General features: G+C 56.0%; 2 protein-coding genes across 5 annotated transcripts in view; one reads left to right on the forward strand and one right to left on the reverse strand.

Annotated features, from left to right (window-relative positions):
• ZNF628 (zinc finger protein 628) overlaps positions 1–16,418 on the forward strand; it is a 52,972-nt gene that overhangs the window by 32,768 nt on the left and 3,786 nt on the right. For 2 of the 4 annotated variants that reach the window (XM_036012711.1, XM_036012712.1), the window contains one exon: positions 8,475–8,692. Coding sequence is in view for 1 of the 4 variants with exons in the window: in XM_036012710.1 (XP_035868603.1) it covers positions 16,384–16,417 (34 nt within the window). In the remaining 3 variants the exon portion in view is untranslated. Of the gene's footprint in view, positions 1–8,474; positions 8,693–13,282; positions 14,710–14,745; position 16,418 lie in introns of those variants that run through there. The other 2 variants (XM_028530340.2, XM_036012710.1) reach the window with 2 other exon arrangements.
• On the reverse strand, positions 701–6,915 carry LOC114510718 (uncharacterized protein C19orf85-like). Its single transcript, XM_028529234.2, has 2 exons — positions 6,108–6,915; positions 701–1,472 (listed from the first exon to the last, which is right to left on the reverse strand). The coding sequence occupies exons 1-2, from the start codon at positions 6,278–6,280 to the stop codon at positions 1,016–1,018; spliced, it is 630 nt and encodes a 209-aa protein (XP_028385035.2). The 5' UTR covers positions 6,281–6,915; the 3' UTR covers positions 701–1,015.

A 16,418-nucleotide genomic window follows, 5' to 3' on the forward strand; every position in this document is an offset into this window, starting at 1 on the left:
CCGTGCCCACGGCAGGGGAGGGCCTGGATTCCAACCCTGGCCCTTTTGGCCGGTCCGAAAGTTAACAGCGACCCAAGAAGCACTTTCCAGTTAAGGTTAAAGGCGCGATGAAGACTGGAGCTTAGGTCCCCTCCACTCCAATCTCTGCAGCCTCAGTTTCCCCAGCTGTACAGCACCTGCCTTCTAGGATGGTGTTCATAGGGTGTAGACTTTGTGCTTGGAAATGGGGTTGACAGAGACAGAAGAGAACTTCCTATCATTCTTGGAATAAAATCCAAGCTACTCCCCAATTCACGGTTTGCCTTTGTCAACCTCGCAGATCTCACCTGTCACCTGGCTCCACTCCAGCCATGCTGACCTTGGCTGCTGCTCCCCAGGGATCCACTCCAGGGCTTTTGTATGTGGGTTTCCTCTGCCTGGAGCCCCAGACCTTCACACGGCTTCGTTTTTGTCTTTCAGGGCCTTCCCTGAACACCCAGTGTTAAGTAGCCACTTAGTAAGGTCACCGTTTTATCTTCTTCACAGCACCAAATCCAATCTGAAGATGGAAATTTATCTTGCGCTTAAAAATGGATGGATGTACTTATTTATTGTCAGGGCAGTGCCCTGACCTGCCTCCCCCCAAATGTGAACTCCACAAAGGCAGAGACCTTGTCTATTTTATTCACCGTTGAATCCTCAGCACAAAGTAGATGCTCAATGCACCTTTGAGAATAAATGAAATGAGACCAGACATTAGGCAGCAATGAGCCACGCAAGCGCAGCTAGAGCGAGGACTCCCGAGGAGATGGGGCTGCGAAGAAAGAAGGGAGGATGTAGAGGAGGGAGAGAGGGGTCCTGCCTGGAAGAGGCAGAAGTGAGGCCCTGGTCTCCCATGGGAGTCTGGGCTTGGGTCACTTTCCCAGAAGTTGCCAGGAGAGGAGTGGAAGGGGGCTCCTGGCAGAGGGTGGGGGCTAGAGAGCTGTCATGGGGTGCCTCTGGTTTGTCCTGGCCTGAGCTGGGTTGTGATTGGCGGTCACAGGAAGCAGGTCCCCCAGCCCTCTGGGATCTCCTGAAAATGGTGGGCACAAGGCATCTCCCACCTGCCCTCCCAGGCCTCCTCAGGAGCCAAGAGCTCTTCCCCTCCCCCCAGGGCATGCAGGGTCAGGGGCAGAGGACCATAGGAATGTTGGGCCTGCCTGAGGCCTGGCTGGCCGAGTGCATGATGGGGCAGGTCATACAGCCCTGAGGGATGTTCTGGGGTGAGTGCAATGTCATCAAAGAGGTCCAGGGTGGAGGCATCCAGTGCAGTGAGGCTTAGGCTAGGGCCAGCATGGGGTGCCTCGGTGGGGGCCACAGCATGGGCCACCCCCAGGAAGGGGGATGGAGGTGGCCGGGGTGCTCTTTGGGGCGAAGGTCTCTGGGGAGGAGCCTCTTGGGACAGGATGGACAGGGCCAGGCGCTGGGTGTCGGCCTCAATCTTGGCAAACTGCCTGTGGAGAGATGGACATTAGCTGGGTGACCTCGAAGGAGTCCCTCCCGTCCTTCACCTCAGAAGTGCTTTGTCCCTTCTTGCCCTCCTCATTTTTCTTTTCGATGCTCTTCTCCCGGCCCTGGGTCCCTTTCCTTGAGTCTGACAATTCTATTTATGCACTGTGCACATTTGTGACATTTAGATTGGTTATGGTCACGTTCCAACACATAAAACAAAAAATGTCCTAAGAAAAGGTTGCATTTCAAAATTAATTTCAGCCCTGGCTGGTGTGGCTCCGTGGGTTCGGTGTCATCCTGCAAACCAAAAGGCTGCAGGTTTGATTCCCAGTCAGGGCTCACGCTTGGGTTGTGGTCCAGGTCCCTAATTGGAGGCACTAGAGGCAACTGATCGATGTTTCTCTCTCTTTCTCCCTCCCGTCCCCTCTCTCTGAAAATAAATTAAAAAAAGATTTTTTAAAAAGGAATTTCATGCAAATGTGCACAAAAAAAACCTGCTGTGGGCTAGGAGTACATCTGTAACAGGGACACCTATGGGTTCTGCTTCCTCCTAGCTTTCAACTCCGCTCCCCGCTGAGCCCCTCCACCCACCCCTGGCTGGTGTCTCCCTCGCCTCCCACCTGGATGCCCGCACTGGTCTCCCCTCAGTGACAATATCGATGGGTTTCACAAGTTGTGAGGGGATGGATTGTGACCCCCTGAAATTCACCTGTTGACGTCCTAACCCCCAGTACTTCTGAAAGTGATTGTGTTTCAAGATGGGGTTTTCAAAGAGGTGATTGAAGTTAACATGATGTTACTAGGGTGACTCCTAACCCAATAGGACTGGTGTTGGGACACACAGGGAGAGCCGTGTGAGGACACGGGTACAAAGAGGACTGTTGACACCTGTCCACACCTGGGTCTCAGACTTCCGGCCTCCAAAGTGGTGCAAGAGCAAGAAGTTTCTGTTGTTCAAGCTGCCCAGTCTGTGCTGTTTGATTACGACAGTTCTGGCAAAATAATGTCCAAGCATAATGTGTGCCAAGGTGGCGAGACTCACAGTAAGTAGCCATGTGACCCAACTAAACGCCAAGTTCAGAAACTGATTAAGCTGCCGGACAGTGAGAGCAGTTGGGGGGTGGCTGATGGTAAGAAGCTGCAGCGGGCCTGGGGCAGGGCACACCCCGTCCCTGGGTGCGAGGGTTGGTCCCATCAGTGAGAATGTGTCTGATACTGTGTAATTCTGCTCACAGGAGATGTCCAGAACAGGCAAGTCCCCGGAGACAGAGAGCCGATCAGTGTTTGCCAGGCGCTGGGGGAGGGGGATGGAGAAGGACTGATGACGGTGCAGGGTCTCCCCTGGGGGTAATATGTTCCGGAACTGGATGGAGGTGATAGTTGCAAAACACTGTGAATGTACAAAATGCCACCGAAGTCTTCCCTGAAATGGTTAATGTAGAGGATGCTGTGTTCTGTGTATTTTATTACGAGAAAAAAATATATATCTGGCTCTTAAGTAAATCAGTGGGAGCTGCAGCTCTGACACTGTCTTTGATGCCAAGGAGGAGAGTGACATGCTCTGAGTGCCCCAAGGAAAATGGTGAGAAATGGGAGGTCAGGTTAAGTGAGAAAGAGAAGGAGAGGGAGCCAGAGCTGGAGGTTGAGGTAGAGATGGAGGGCAAGGGGGAGAGAGAAAGAGCGAGAGAGAGAGGGAAGAAGGGAGGGAGAGAGAGAGAGGATTCACAACCTTATATTGGTGTATATGGCCTCTGATGGATGTAAGGGCGATCAGGCTGCGATACCTGTCTTGCCATTGATTGCCAGAGTTGATTCGGCTGATCTGGCTAGCTAGGTGGGTGTCCCCTCCCTCCCTCACCAATCCATGTACATCCCTTCCAACGCTGCGCACTCGGTTGAAGAGGACGACCTTCCCAACTAGAGGAGAGGACCGGTCTTCGGTCAAGGGCATACAAGTAACTGTGCTCCCCTGCTAGAACCTCCCAACAAGCTCTCAAGGCCTCCGACAAACTACGCATAAATGACGTTAGAGCTGATGAGTCATGACATTTGCAATTCACTCTCAACTATTTTTAAAGCCTGGATGAAGGAAGGGTGCTAAGACAGTATGGACATTAGAAGCTAAGTGATGGTATGTGAGTGGCAGTCAGGTTATGGTTCTCCACAGAACACCTGGAGGGTTTGTGAAAACACAGGGTCCTGGACCCCTGAATTTCTGCTTCTGCAGGTCTGAGCTGGGTCTGAGAATCTGCATTTCTGAGACGTTCCCAGGAGATGTCGAGAGGTCATGCTGCTGGGCTGGAGACCACCTTTGAGGACCCCCACATCAGACAGCTGCCTTGACTTGTCTGTAGATTTGAAATGTTTCACAAGAAAATGTCAGAAATCCATATGCGTGAGTGGGAGGGGTCTCCTGTGGAACCTGAAGGGAGGAGGAGGCCGTGGGTGGGGAGATGCTGAGGAGAGCTTGCCTTTGACCTGGATTTATGACCAGGCTCAGCTGGCTGCCCAGGAGTATGTGGTCTGAGCTGTCCCCAAGGCCACTGGCAGGTGGGCTGGGTCTCTGGGAAGCATGTGGCAGAGCCAGGCACAGGGAGTGGTGATGTCTGGGATAGTGCAACAGAGAAGATGGCTCTGGGAGCAGGGAATGTGAGTGGGGGAGGACTGGAAACCTGGGAGGTGAGCAGCTGGCATTAGCACAGGGGCCAGACTGGGTGGGTGTAGGGAACCCTGATGGGTGCTGAAGAGGGGGAGGGGCCCTGGAGCCATTGTTGAGGAGGGCTGAAGCGGAGTTAGGAGGCCCTATTTGGGGAGACACGTGTTTTCCTCTTCTGTGGTAGGCGGGAGCATTTTGAGTGTGGCCAGGGCTGGGCATCCTGGTGGAAGTAGGTTGTGGTGTGGGGGCGGGGGTTAGGCTGGACCAGGCTCCCACTTGTTCACATTTGGTTGTTAGACCTCCTGGGACAAGGTCCTGGGCTGGCTGGGGGGACTACCTGCTTATGGGATAGCAGGTCCTCGAGCAACTCATGTCACCTCTCTGTGCCTCACTTCTTTCACTCAAGCATGAAGATTACGGCTTACGTTGTAGGGTTGCTGTGGGGGATTAATGAGTTCATACTCACTGTGAGTGACTATTATGATTTAATACTAAAGTGCTGCCTGACACTTATCAAGTGTCAGATGAGTGTTAGCTACTCTAATTGTTGTTATTATCACCACCATCACTATTACCACCATCACTATCACCACCATCACCATCACCACCATCACCACCATCACTGTCAACATCATCATCACCACCATCACCACAATCACCACCATCATCACCATCACCACCATCACATCACCACTAGGTCATCACCATCATCATCACCATCACGTCCCTGAGGTGCTGTCTCCAGGCAGGATCACAAAGTGGTACAGAACATGAACTCAGACTACCTGGGGTTGCATCCACTCACTGGTTGTGTAGCCTTGGGCAAGGCATCAACCCTCTCAGAGCTCTCCTGTCTGTAATTTGAGGATAAAGGCAGAACCTGCTGTGCAGGCATGTCAGAGCCTTAGTAACACCTCTGTTGTGGCCTTAGCACAGAGTACTTGGCATATAGCAAGTGCAGGAGCAATGGTTGCTGTCACAGGGTGAGGGGAGAGTGCAGGTGGGACTGGGTGGCGTGTGGGAGCCAGGACAGGCCTGCGCAGAGGTCCAAGAGAGCAGAGACCCCTATTCACACTCCCAGAGATATTGTGGAAATGGCACTGCTCAGCAAAGGGAACAACAGCCTGTGTGAAGGCCTTTGCACCCACGGGGCCCTGCCTGGGGTGCCCTCCCCTCTGCCACCTGCTGGCTGCTTCCCACCATCCCCCAGGCCTCTGCTCCCACATCACACCTACTTAGTGCAACTTCCCTTCTAACACCTTCCCGAAAATGCCAGCCCTGCCCCGGCACACCTCCACAGCACGTACCACCTTCTAGCACACCGTATAATTTTTAAAAATCAAAGTAAAATTCAGATGACTTAAAATGAGCCATTTTAACGTTCACAGTTCAGTGGCATTTAGTACATTCGCAATGTTGTGCAACCACCACCTCTATTAGTTTGAGCTTTTCATCACCCCAAAAAGAAGCCCCTCCCCACAAGCAGTCACTTCCACCACCTCCCAGCCCCCACCAGCCCTCGGTCTGCTCGTTGCATCTGTGGGCTGGTCTTTGTGTACACTGCAGACACAGGAACCACCCTCTGTGGCCTTGATCTGCTTGCTGTGTCTTTGGGCTGGCCTTTGTGGACGTTGCAGACACGGGAACCCACCATCTGTGGCCGTGGTGTCTGGCTGCTTTCCCTCAGCACCGTGTTTGCAAGGTTCGCCCACGTTGCCAAGTCACATGGATCATTTACCGCCTGCCCCCCCCCCCCCCCCCCCGCTGGACATGTGCCTGTGAAGACAGGGAGTGCGCTCCTCTTTGTTCCCTGGCGGTTCTGCCAGGGGGCCGGCACACCATCAGTGCTTAATACATGCATGCTGTGTGTTGACTGCATCCAGCCCTGGGGGCCACTTCTCTCAGTTCTGTCTGGGCCCCATGTCCCCCAGATCTAGGACCCATCTCCTCCCCACCCCTTCCACTCCTGTCCCCTCCTCACCTGCAGATCTGGTTGTGCAGGAACCTCCTGTGGTTGGGTCTCCTTTTGGGGGGCCGGGTCCGCCGGGGGTGCAAGGTGCGCAGCATGCGGGCAGCTGCCCCGCTCACAAAGGCACACAGCTCCCGGGGACTGGGCTCGAAGACTGCAGAGGCTGTGGGGGCCCCAGGGTGCATGGCCTGGGTGATCTGGGGGTAACTTCTACTATATTCCTGCTGATCAGAAAGCACCCCTCAAATCTGTGAGGAGAGAGGAGTAGCCAGGGCTGGGGGCTCAGGGCTGCAGAACATAACAAGGAGGGATGGCCTGTGGGAAGGGTGGATCGCTCTGGACGGAAGAGGGGGTAGGGCCCTGGAAATTAGGACCCAGAATCCCTCCTCTGCCCTCCTGGTCCCTATGTCCCAGGAGCTGGACTTGGGGGTTTGAGGGGTGGTTGGTGGGGGGTTAATATAGGAAAGCAGGGGAGGGGGCTTTCTGTGTGCCCCCCCCCCAGGGACCCAATTAGCACATAGTTGGACCTGGGATATGGGGCAGGGTGGTGTGGATGGGGAGGCAGAGAAAAGTGCCTGGAGATTGCCAATTAAGGTGACAAAGGCCTGGGCAGGGAGGGAAGGCCAGGAGCTGAGTCAACTGCTGCAGTTAGCGGTTAGCTAGTGTTAAGGACCTTTAATTGGAGGGGGTGCCGAGGGGGGTTTGGGTGCAGGCTCCGAGGGAGGGGGAGACAGCACAGGAACCTCTGCTGTGGAGCAGGCACCCCTGTGGTGCCCTCCTGCCTCCCGCTGCTGCAGGCCCAGTGTCCTGGGGAAACTGAGGCTCCGGGAGGGGCTCACTGTGCTCAAGGTCTCCAGCCAGCTGGGGGAATTGGCTTCTGGGGGTGGGATCCCCAAATCCTGCATTTTCTAACCACGTGCAGCCTGTGAGCAGGGGAGGAGGGAGGGCACCTGCAGACTGGGCCTGTTACCCTGGTGGGCGACATCAGGGGCTGTTTGGGCCACAGCCTGGCTGTGCCGGGAGGGGAGGAGAGAACATGGGCACAGTTTTCCCCAAGACATTTTCGGAGGGGATCTAGGGTCCCTAGGGTGTGGGGAGGCAGAGAATGGCTGGGGCTGGCAGGTTGGGGGGCTGCGGGGAGGGGGTCCTCTTGTCTCTGGACAGGGTGGCCAAATGTGGGAGGGGGTGTCTCAGTGCAGCTCCAGAGGACTGTGGCAGGAGGTGCATGTGTGTCCTGTGGCTGCTGTAACACGGGACCATGAACCGCCTAAAAGCGTGCTTGTTAACTCTCTTGTGGTTCTGGAGGTGTGGAGTCCAAGGTAGGTCTCAGGGGCTCAAGTCAAGGTGTTTCTTCTGGGGTGCCAAGGGCAGAATCCGTGCTTGTGCTCCTCCCAGCTTTTGGAGGCGCTCCCATTACTCGGCTCGTGGGCCTTCCTCTGCCTTCAAAGTGCGTCACCCCGACTTCTGCTTCTGTCATCCCAGGTCCTCCTGACTCATAACCTCCTGCCTCCCTCTCATGAGGATGACATTTAGGGCCCCCAGGTAACCAGAATCATTTCCTCCACTCAAGATCCTTAACTCAGCCCTGGCTGGTGTGGCTCAGTGGATTGAGTGCCAGCCTGCAAACTAAAGGGTCGCCGGCTCGATTCCCAGTCAGGGCACACGCCTGGGTTGCAGGCCAGATCCTCAGTAGAGGGCGCATGAGAGGCAACATTGATGTTTCTTTCCCTCTTTTTCTCCCTCCCTCCCACTCTTTCTCTAAAAATAAATCAATAAAAATCTTAACAACAACAACAACAACAAAAAGATCCTTAACTCGGATGCAGCCACATCTGCAAAGCCCCCTTTCCACCATGTAAGGTGACAGGTTCACAGGTCCTGTGGGTTAGGACTCGGGTGTCCTTGGGGGCTGTTATTTGTCCACTGCAGGACAGGAAAGGGGGCCTCGGACACGGCTCTTCCCAGGGTCCCCCCAAGTCTGTGTTTCATGGGCCTGTGGTCGCAGCTGCCTCGGCCACTGGGCCTGGGCCTGCCCTGGACGCCCCCAGTGTCTGCAGAGACACACAACAGTGAGGGTGCTTCCCCTGGGCCCCCTGCACCCAGGCAACTCGCTGAGGTCCCCCTCTCCTGGGCACAGAGAGGTCACATACTGTCCCTGTTTTCTGCGGGGGAAACTGAGGTCATGGTGCATGGTCACCAAGGCCACAGTGGCAGAGCTGGGATGTCACCCACATGGGGAGAAAAAGGAGGGACATGAAGGACTTCTGAAAAGTCCTCATAGTCATTAACTATTAAAGGGTAATATTTCTAAGTATCCTCACTATAAATATTCTCTCTCTCTCTCTTTTTTTTTTCCAAATGACACTCTGATAAAATTAGCGGCAGCCCATTATGAAAGACTGTGATGGGAAACCGCCTCTGTCTGAGCAGAGAGAGCAAAATGAGAACTGCCAGGTGTGAACATGCCGTAACCACGCCAAAACGTGGAAGGCTATGGAATTAAAAGTATACATCCCGGCCCCACCACCTGGAGACCCCCGTCTGATGTAAGCCTCACGGCCTCACTGGTGAAGCTGGAACAAGAAGCTGGCACGGGGGTAGGTGGCTTGTGCACGCTCACACGGCAAGGAAGTGAGTGAGTGGCACGCGGGTTTGCGAGTCTGGTCAGCTGGGGCCGGGGTCGGCGTCCTTGTGGGCCCGCAGCCCCAGCGGTCAGGGTCAGGGGGCTGCCGGGCGCCAGCAGCAGGCAGCCAGTGATGTCACCAGAAGTCCAGTTCCTGGTGGGCGCGTGTGGTCCAAGAAGTGCACTGAGGTCCGCAGCTGTAGGTTGATCAGCTGCCCAGGGTCACCCTTCCTGGCCCTGTACCACCAGTGTGCAACGTAATGTCGGAGGACAGGCATCCGTGGGCACAGGCCCCCGTGTCAGGGGCCTCAGGGGCCTCCGCATCTGCCTGCATGCCTACGGGGCTCCCTGCCCCCTCACTCCCGGCCTTTGCTGGGGAGAGGGGAGCCCTGGTCTCTGGAGGGTTGGAGGTCAGGACAGGAGAGGGGTCGCGGCTGCGTGGCTCCAGAGCGGCCTTGCATCGCCCACAGAAGCCAAGCGCAGCCTCTGCTGGCCAGCTGTGAGCTCTGGCAGACCTGGCTTGGTACCACTCAGGGACTCAGGCTCTGCAAGCTCTGACCTGGGGCGCTCCACCAGGGGGCGCCAACACCCCGGGCCGGCGCTGGGGGCTCCTGCGCCGCTGCACTTTGGGCCCTTCTCCTCTAGTCTCCAAGATTAAGAATCACGCATAGGTGGGGCTGCCCTCATTTGGTGTTCGTGGAGGGCCTGCCTCTGCAGGGAGTGGAAGGTGTTCACTCCCAGGCTCCTCTCTCCCAGTCCTTGCAACGGGAGGGACATTTAGTAAATCAACAAACATTCATGGAGCACCTCCTGGGTGGAGAGACAGTGGGTGCAGCTGTGAGTAAGACAAGTCCCATCTGTCCCCGCAGGAGTCTGCACAACAAAATCCCAGCTGGGCCCTGGCTGGTGTGGCTCAGTGGATTGAGCTCTGGCCTGCGAACCAAAGGGTCTTAGGTTCGATTCCCAGTAGGGGGCACATGAGAGGCAATCACACATTGATGTTTCTCTCCCTCTCCCTCTCCCTCTCCCTCTCTCTCTCCCCCTCTCCCTCTCCCTCTCCCTCTCCCTGTCTCTCCCTTTCCTGAAATCAAGTCTAAAACACAAACCGAAAAAAGAAAAGAAAGAAAGAAAATCCCCACTGGGGGTGTGCTGTGAAAGCGCTGAGACTGCACAGCAGGTTGGAGGCTGGGTGGGGGAGAGGTGCAGCTTCAGACGGAGAAGCCCCCTAGGAGGAGGTGACAACTGTCCTGCAACCAGAGCAGGAGAGGTAGCAGCCAAGAGCCCCCCAGGCAGAGGGCACAGTGGGTGCAAAGGTCCTGAGGCAGCAGCAGGCTTGACTGGAGTGAGAGGGGGAGCTGTGGGACCAGGTGCAGTCAGAGGGCTGAACAGGGGCTAGACCCACAGGGCTTTGTAGGTCAGGTAGGAATTGGGTTGTGAGGGCGAGAGTGAAGGGGAGTCATGGAGGGTGTGGGGCAGAGGCAGTGCTCAGATCTTAGGGCCCTGCCCCCTGTGTCTGTTATAGGCCTCACTGCACCTGGAATGGTAGACCCCCACCCCTACACCCCCTCCCAATCTGGGGAGGGGGAAACCGAGGCATCAGGACCAGTCAGAAGCGCAGACGAGGCTTGTCCCTCCCTGCCTCCTCCTCTAGTGTCTGCTACTTCTGTCACCCAGTCACAGACAGACTTTGTTTCCCTGAAAATGTGTGGCAAAAATTTACAGATGGCAGCTTCCTGTTGTCTCCAACTTGGAGCTCAGAGGGGCCGACCCTATCATATTTGCTAGCACCTTTTCTTCTGAGACAGAATGTGACTATTTGGAGATAAGCTCTTTAGAGAGGTAATCAAGGTAGAATGAGGATGTCAGGGTGGGACGGGGTCCCGTGTGACTGATGTCCTTGTGAGAAGAGACGAGGACACAGAGACACCAGCCAGAGGACCGTGTGGGAACACAAAGAAGACAGCTGTCTACACGCCAAGGAGAGAGGCCTCAGCAGGAAGCAGTCCCGTGGCACCGTGGCCATGGACTTCCAGACTCCAGAAATGAGAGGAAATATACTCCCCTTGGTAAAGCCCCCAGGCTGTGGTGCTTGGCTGTGGCCAGCTGAGCAGACTCACACGAGAAGTGTACTAGTGACTCTGTGGGACAAACGACCACACATCCAATAGCTTCAAACAACAGCCCCTTTTCTCTCAGCTCCCTGTGGGTCGGGGGTCCAGGCCCCACGGCTGAGCTGGGCCCTCCGCTCAGGGCTGCATGGGCTGCATCCAGGTGTCGGCTGGGGCTGCAGCCTCACCTGAAGTTGGGGTCCCCTTCCAAGGTCACGAGGCACAACTCATGTCCTTGCACCTTGGAACCCATGGAGACTGTATCAGCAGGAGAATCACTGATGCTTCTCATCTCTGCCCTCTAGACCTTGTTTAAAGAGGTCACCTGATTAAACTAGGCCCACCCAAGGAAGTGTTCATGTACCAGTCAGGGTTCTCCAGAGATATATCTACATAGTTATAGATGCGTATCTGTGTCTACATTTATCTATCTCTCTCTCTCGAGAGGATTTATATGTACTGTTTTATGTATAGAAGCAGATCTGTTGTAAAGTATTGGCTTATGTTACGGAGAAGTCCTGTGAGAAGTCCCAGGACCCGGGACAGCCAGCAGGAGAACCAGGGGCTGGAAACAGCCAGGCAGAGAGTGGATCACCCCATTTTCCCACCTCTTTGTTCCATTCGGGTCCTCAAGGGGTGGGATGAGGCCCACTCACAATGGTGCTTTCCTCGGTCCACCAATTCAAGTGCTGACCTCTCCCGGAACGCCCTCAGAGACACCCCCAGAAATCGGGTTACCCAGGAATTGGGCCATCCTCCCTCCTGCATCCCAGTCAAGTTGACATGGAAAGTGCACTGTTCTGTTTCTTCTTGATCAAGTCAAGGTCGACCAAGCAGGAGCCTGGACTGCACCTGCACCTTCCCCTGTGTCACATGACGGACCCTGCCACAGAGGGATGGCCTCTGGACCTACGGGCCCACCCAGCTGAAGCAAAGGCATTCCTTCTATCAGGGCACGGCCCGTGGCAGAGCATCCCAGAAGCTGGTGGCCAGTCTTGGGGAGGGTACTTAGTGTGTATCTGTCCGTGTCCACGTTTTTGTGCTTAAAGCAGAATGATCTGTGTTTCCTGTGAACGCCTCCTCCAGGGGCTTGTCAGGCTGCCCCCAGGCTGGGGAAGCCGTCTTCCCTGGCCCCACACCTTGGGCAGCTCCCAGGGCTCCAGATAAGCTTTGGATGGGAACTGGCCCTGGGGTCCGATTTTCTCCCACTGACACCACTTTCTGGCTCTGTGCCTGGTGCAGAGACTTCAGAAAGCCTTCCTTTACCCTCAGTGAACTGGGGACCACACTCCTTCTATGTGGAGAGGCCAGGCCACCCAAGCCGGGGCACCCGTGGGAGCTCCAGAGATGCCAGAAAGGAACACCCTTAGCCTGTAGGGGGTTGAGCCGGCCCCCTGGGCTCCCTCTCTGTGGGGGTGCTGTCAGCACGAGAAGGGACGCCTCTCGCCCTGCCCACTCTTGCTTAAAGTGCATCCTTTTATGTGAAAACAGATATTTTATTTTTATTTATTTGTTTTTTGTTGTAGGTTTTCTTTTTTATTTTTATTGATTTTAGAGAGAGAATAAGTGAGAGAGAGGAACATCAATTTGTTAGACACATTCATTCATTGGTTGATTCTTACAGGTGCCCTGACCGGGTATCGAACCCTGATACTTGGTGTATCAGGACAGTACTCTGACCAACTGAGCTACCCAGCCAGGGCCTAAAGATATTTTATTTTTAGTTTCTGGTCCTGAGATTCCTGTCTTTGCTGTGTCCAGATGCTTCCTCTGGGCACACTGCTTGCCCCAGCCCCTAATCCTCTCTTCTCTAGTGACCATAGGCTGTGTCCTCACCAAGGCGACAGAGTGGCCAAAACCAGAATCAGCTGTCTACCACAGAGGGAAGGGAGGCGGCGTGGGTGTTCCAGTACCTAGGGGCCAGAAACATGGGTGGGACATACCCACCCTGTGGTCAAGTCAGAAGGGCACACAGTGTGGTCCTGGCTGGGCCCCCTCAGAGCTGGACTGTCCTGGAAGCTGGGGATGTGTCCTCTTTGCAGTGCAGGAGCTGGTTAAGAAACCCCACCTGAAAAGGGCAAACCAAGGGCAGATGCTGGGATCCTCTCTCTCTTACCTCCCCCATAACACCTGGGACAGGCAGGTACATGGGAGCTGGCTGGAGCTCCTTTTACTACTGTGGGGTCCCCAGGGGCCTGAGGCATGGGGTGGGTGTGGGCTCTGTACCTCTGGGCCACCCCTGCCCATAGCCCACTGGGCAGCACATTCCACAGCCCCACTCAGGGTGGGCTCCTCTCTCCACCTGGGAGCCAAGGTTAGGGGGCGAGGCCGGGTGTGTTTGGCAGCATCAGATGCAGGTAGGGCTGGACCCCAGTGGACAGGGGTCTTGCTCCCAGCTCTACCTCTGGTGCCTGCTACTCTCCTGTCTTGCCCTCCTCACCCCTTGGTAGCTCAGGTGCCCCTCCCAGTGCCTTCGGTAGCCTCCTTTCTGGTGGGGGAGGCAGAAGCTGAAGGGAAAGGAATGTTGGGGCTGAGCTGGCAGCCAGGGGTGTTACAGGCACGCATTCACAGGGATGCCTTGCAGACCATGTGGAAGCAGGTCCAAATCAGCTCAGGTCAGGACTGATTTCCAGCCTGTCTGTGGGCCTTGGGGAACTGGACCGGACTGAGGCTGTAAACATGCACTCATTCTGTGAAGAGTGCCACCTGTTTCTGATCAGGCTCCTTTCTGGTTGATGGCAACACTCAGGTAGCAAAGACAGACCTGTTCCTGCTGTCATGGAATGCAGATGATAGCCACTGAGCATGTAACGGGGCCCCACCTAGCGTCGGGGCTTTCCAGTAGCAGCTGAGAAGGGGTGGGCTAGGAGTAGGAGGGCACTCTGGTCTGAGCAACAGCACGTGGAGTGGCCTTCTGGCTAAGGGGGAAGGCCCTGGAGCAGTTGTCATCAGGGGACATGTGGTCTAATCTGGAGACAGCTGTCAGTAGGTGTGGGGCAGACACGGTAGGGTTGCTATTAGCCTGCATGGAGGCCAGGGATGCTGCCGACCACCGTACAATGCAGAGGATGCCCCCACAGCAAAGCCTGATGGAGTCCAAATATCACTAGTCGCATAGTTGAGAAACCCTGCGTTGCACGCCTCGCAGAAAAAGTGTGGCTGGGCTGGAAGGCAGAAGCCGGCGGGGACTGAGTGGGGAAAGCAGGGAGAAGTCTCGGGCCGGAGCTCTGGGCAGCCAGCCCCTAGCTCTACAGGGCCCGGGTTCCCGCACCACCGCGCGTGCACAAAGCACGAGGCGGGGAAGGGCGAGCACGCGTAACCTCTGAGGGAGGCAATTCCTGTGCAGGTTTCAGGATTAGGAAGGGGAGCCCCAGGGCCTAGGTGTGGGACCAGGCCACAAGTGACCGCACCCCTGGTGGGTGAGGCCTGAGCGAACCGCACCGCCGAAAAGGGTGTCTATCACAGACAAGAAGGACTCAGTACTAATAAAGTGGAACGTGCAATCCCTCATCCAGAGCCGGCTTTTCAGGGCCTTGGGCGGACCCCCACGACCGCTGGCGGGCAGGGTCCGGGGAGAACTACAATTCCCAGAATGCGTCGCGTCCTGGAAGCCCGGGGAGCGCCGCAGCCGCCGGAGCCCGGTGGGGGCGGGGCTTGGGCGCACGTGCGTCGTGATGCATCCACGGCGACGTCGGGGTTTGTGTGCGCGAGTGGCCGCTGATAAAGGTTGGGTGCCTCGCGCCGGGGGCCGTTGGGAGGGAGCGCGCCCCCGCCCCCCTCCCCGGCCCCCAGTCCTGCACCGCCGCCGCAGGGGCCCAGCCTTCCCGTCGGCCCCTGCGGGAAGGCTCTGGGTCTCCGCTCGTTCCCAGGGTCGGGGCTGCAGGTGAGAGACCGGAGGGGTGGGGTGGGGGGGGGGGAGGGACCGGAGGGCGGAGACGTTGGGGAAGCGGCGAGAGTGAAACCGGAAGGGATGCCTTAAAGGGAAGGGCGCTACTTCACCTCCGACTTTTATCGGCCGGGCAGGCTCCACCCTCTTAAAGGGCAGAGAATTGTTGTCAGTGGGGCGGGGCAGGTCGGCAGTATACTGGAGCTTTCTGCTTTCAACCCCACTAAGAATGGATTGTCTCTCTAAATGCTGGTGACAGTGTCACAGATATTGACGGGAAGAACTTATGAGTCCAGATGGCTTCAAAGCAGCCCCTAGTTTAGCTCAGCGCAGGTGGAGATGGGGGTGCAGCAGAGCACCCTCTTAAAGGGGAAGTCGAGTCTGATGGAAGGGTGTGGTCCGGCCTTTTGGAAGGCGCACTCTCGGAATAAGGTGTGCCCCGGTTCTTGCAGAGCAGGGTGTCTCGTTTAAGACATGCCTGGCCTTCTGGAAGGGACGTAACAGCTTCCTGAGATAATGGCCTCTTAAAAGGGCTTGTTTGCATTTTAAGGGAGACGCTCAGAACTGTACAGGGAAGTTATGACCTGTCCAAAGGGGATGCCCAGACTTTGTTCAGTCAAGCTACGTTTACCGAGTACTCACTATGTGCCAGGAGTTATTCTAGATGCTAGAATGCAACCGTGAATAAGAAATCGCTGGAATCTAGTACGTAGCGGTCAGGGATGGTGCTAAACACTTTACACTGGTACAGCCCCCTGGACACTGGTCCAGCCCCAGATTGCAACAGTGCTGAAACTCAGAATCCCTGATTCTAAAGCAGGTTAGAAGGTGATAAATGCTGTGGAAAAAAACACTAAGGCCATGAGTGGAGTTGGGGGAAGAGGACCTGAAGCCAGCTCTGAGACAGGAAGGAGTAGATTTTGACAGCAGCTTTGAGATGCTCTGGTCCAAAAGGGTGGAGAGAAAGGAGGCTGTAGCTGGAGGGGGAGGTGGGGTGAAGTTTTTTGGTTTTGCTTGTTAAAGATGGGAGGCATAGTTTGTGGGTACACTGACTGGAGGGGTCTGGGAGATGAGGAACATTGCTGTAGGAGGGAATGTAGGGTCCACGGACCCAGAGGCAAGCAGCAGGAAGGGGATCTCGCGGGTTTCTCAGCCTCAGCACCAGTGGCATTTGGAATGGGTCTCTCTGTGCTGTGGGGGGCTGTCCTGTGCACTGCAGGATGTGGAGCAGCATCCCTGGCTGCCTCCCCACTAGATGCCAGGAGCACCTGCCCCTTCAGTCGACCACCTCACAACCAAAACAGTCTCCAGACATTGTCTGATGACCCCAGGGGCCTGTGTGCCACGGAGGGGTGCGTCTTCCTTGTCCCGTTGAGAACCATTGGCATAGAGGTCAAACATGGTAATGTTCTCTCCTTGTTGCTGTTACTTTTTCAGTGCTGAGGTCAATGGCAGCATCACCCGGTGAGAGCAGGAGGGGAAAGGAGAGAGGTCTGAGGGGAAAAGAAACATGCAAGTATGAGCTGGGGTGTGGATGGACCAAGAGATGGAGACAAGCAGTGCAGACCGGAGCAGGGAGAACTCTGTGGTCCGTGGGCATGGACGCTGATGCCCAGCTGTTTCTAGTCACCTGCAGCCCTTCTGCTGGTTGAGGGGAAGTGAGGACTCTGGATGGGTGCAGAGTGCACAGAGCCTGCAGGGCCAGG

The sequence above is a fragment of the Phyllostomus discolor genome, chromosome 12, assembly GCF_004126475.2.
Source record: "Phyllostomus discolor isolate MPI-MPIP mPhyDis1 chromosome 12, mPhyDis1.pri.v3, whole genome shotgun sequence".
NCBI classification, from domain to species: domain Eukaryota; kingdom Metazoa; phylum Chordata; class Mammalia; order Chiroptera; family Phyllostomidae; genus Phyllostomus; species Phyllostomus discolor.

What these genes read in the sequence shown, in the direction of transcription:
- LOC114510718 (XM_028529234.2), bottom strand. Translation starts at nt 6,280, where the DNA reads ATGCACCCTGGGGCCCCCACAGCCTCTGCAGTCTTCGAGCCCAGTCCC. An exon ending in CTGCACAACCAGATCTGCAG is followed by an intron (nt 1,473 to 6,107) that starts GTGAGGAGGGGA and finishes ATCTCTCCACAG; the next exon opens with GCAGTTTGCCAAGATTGAGG.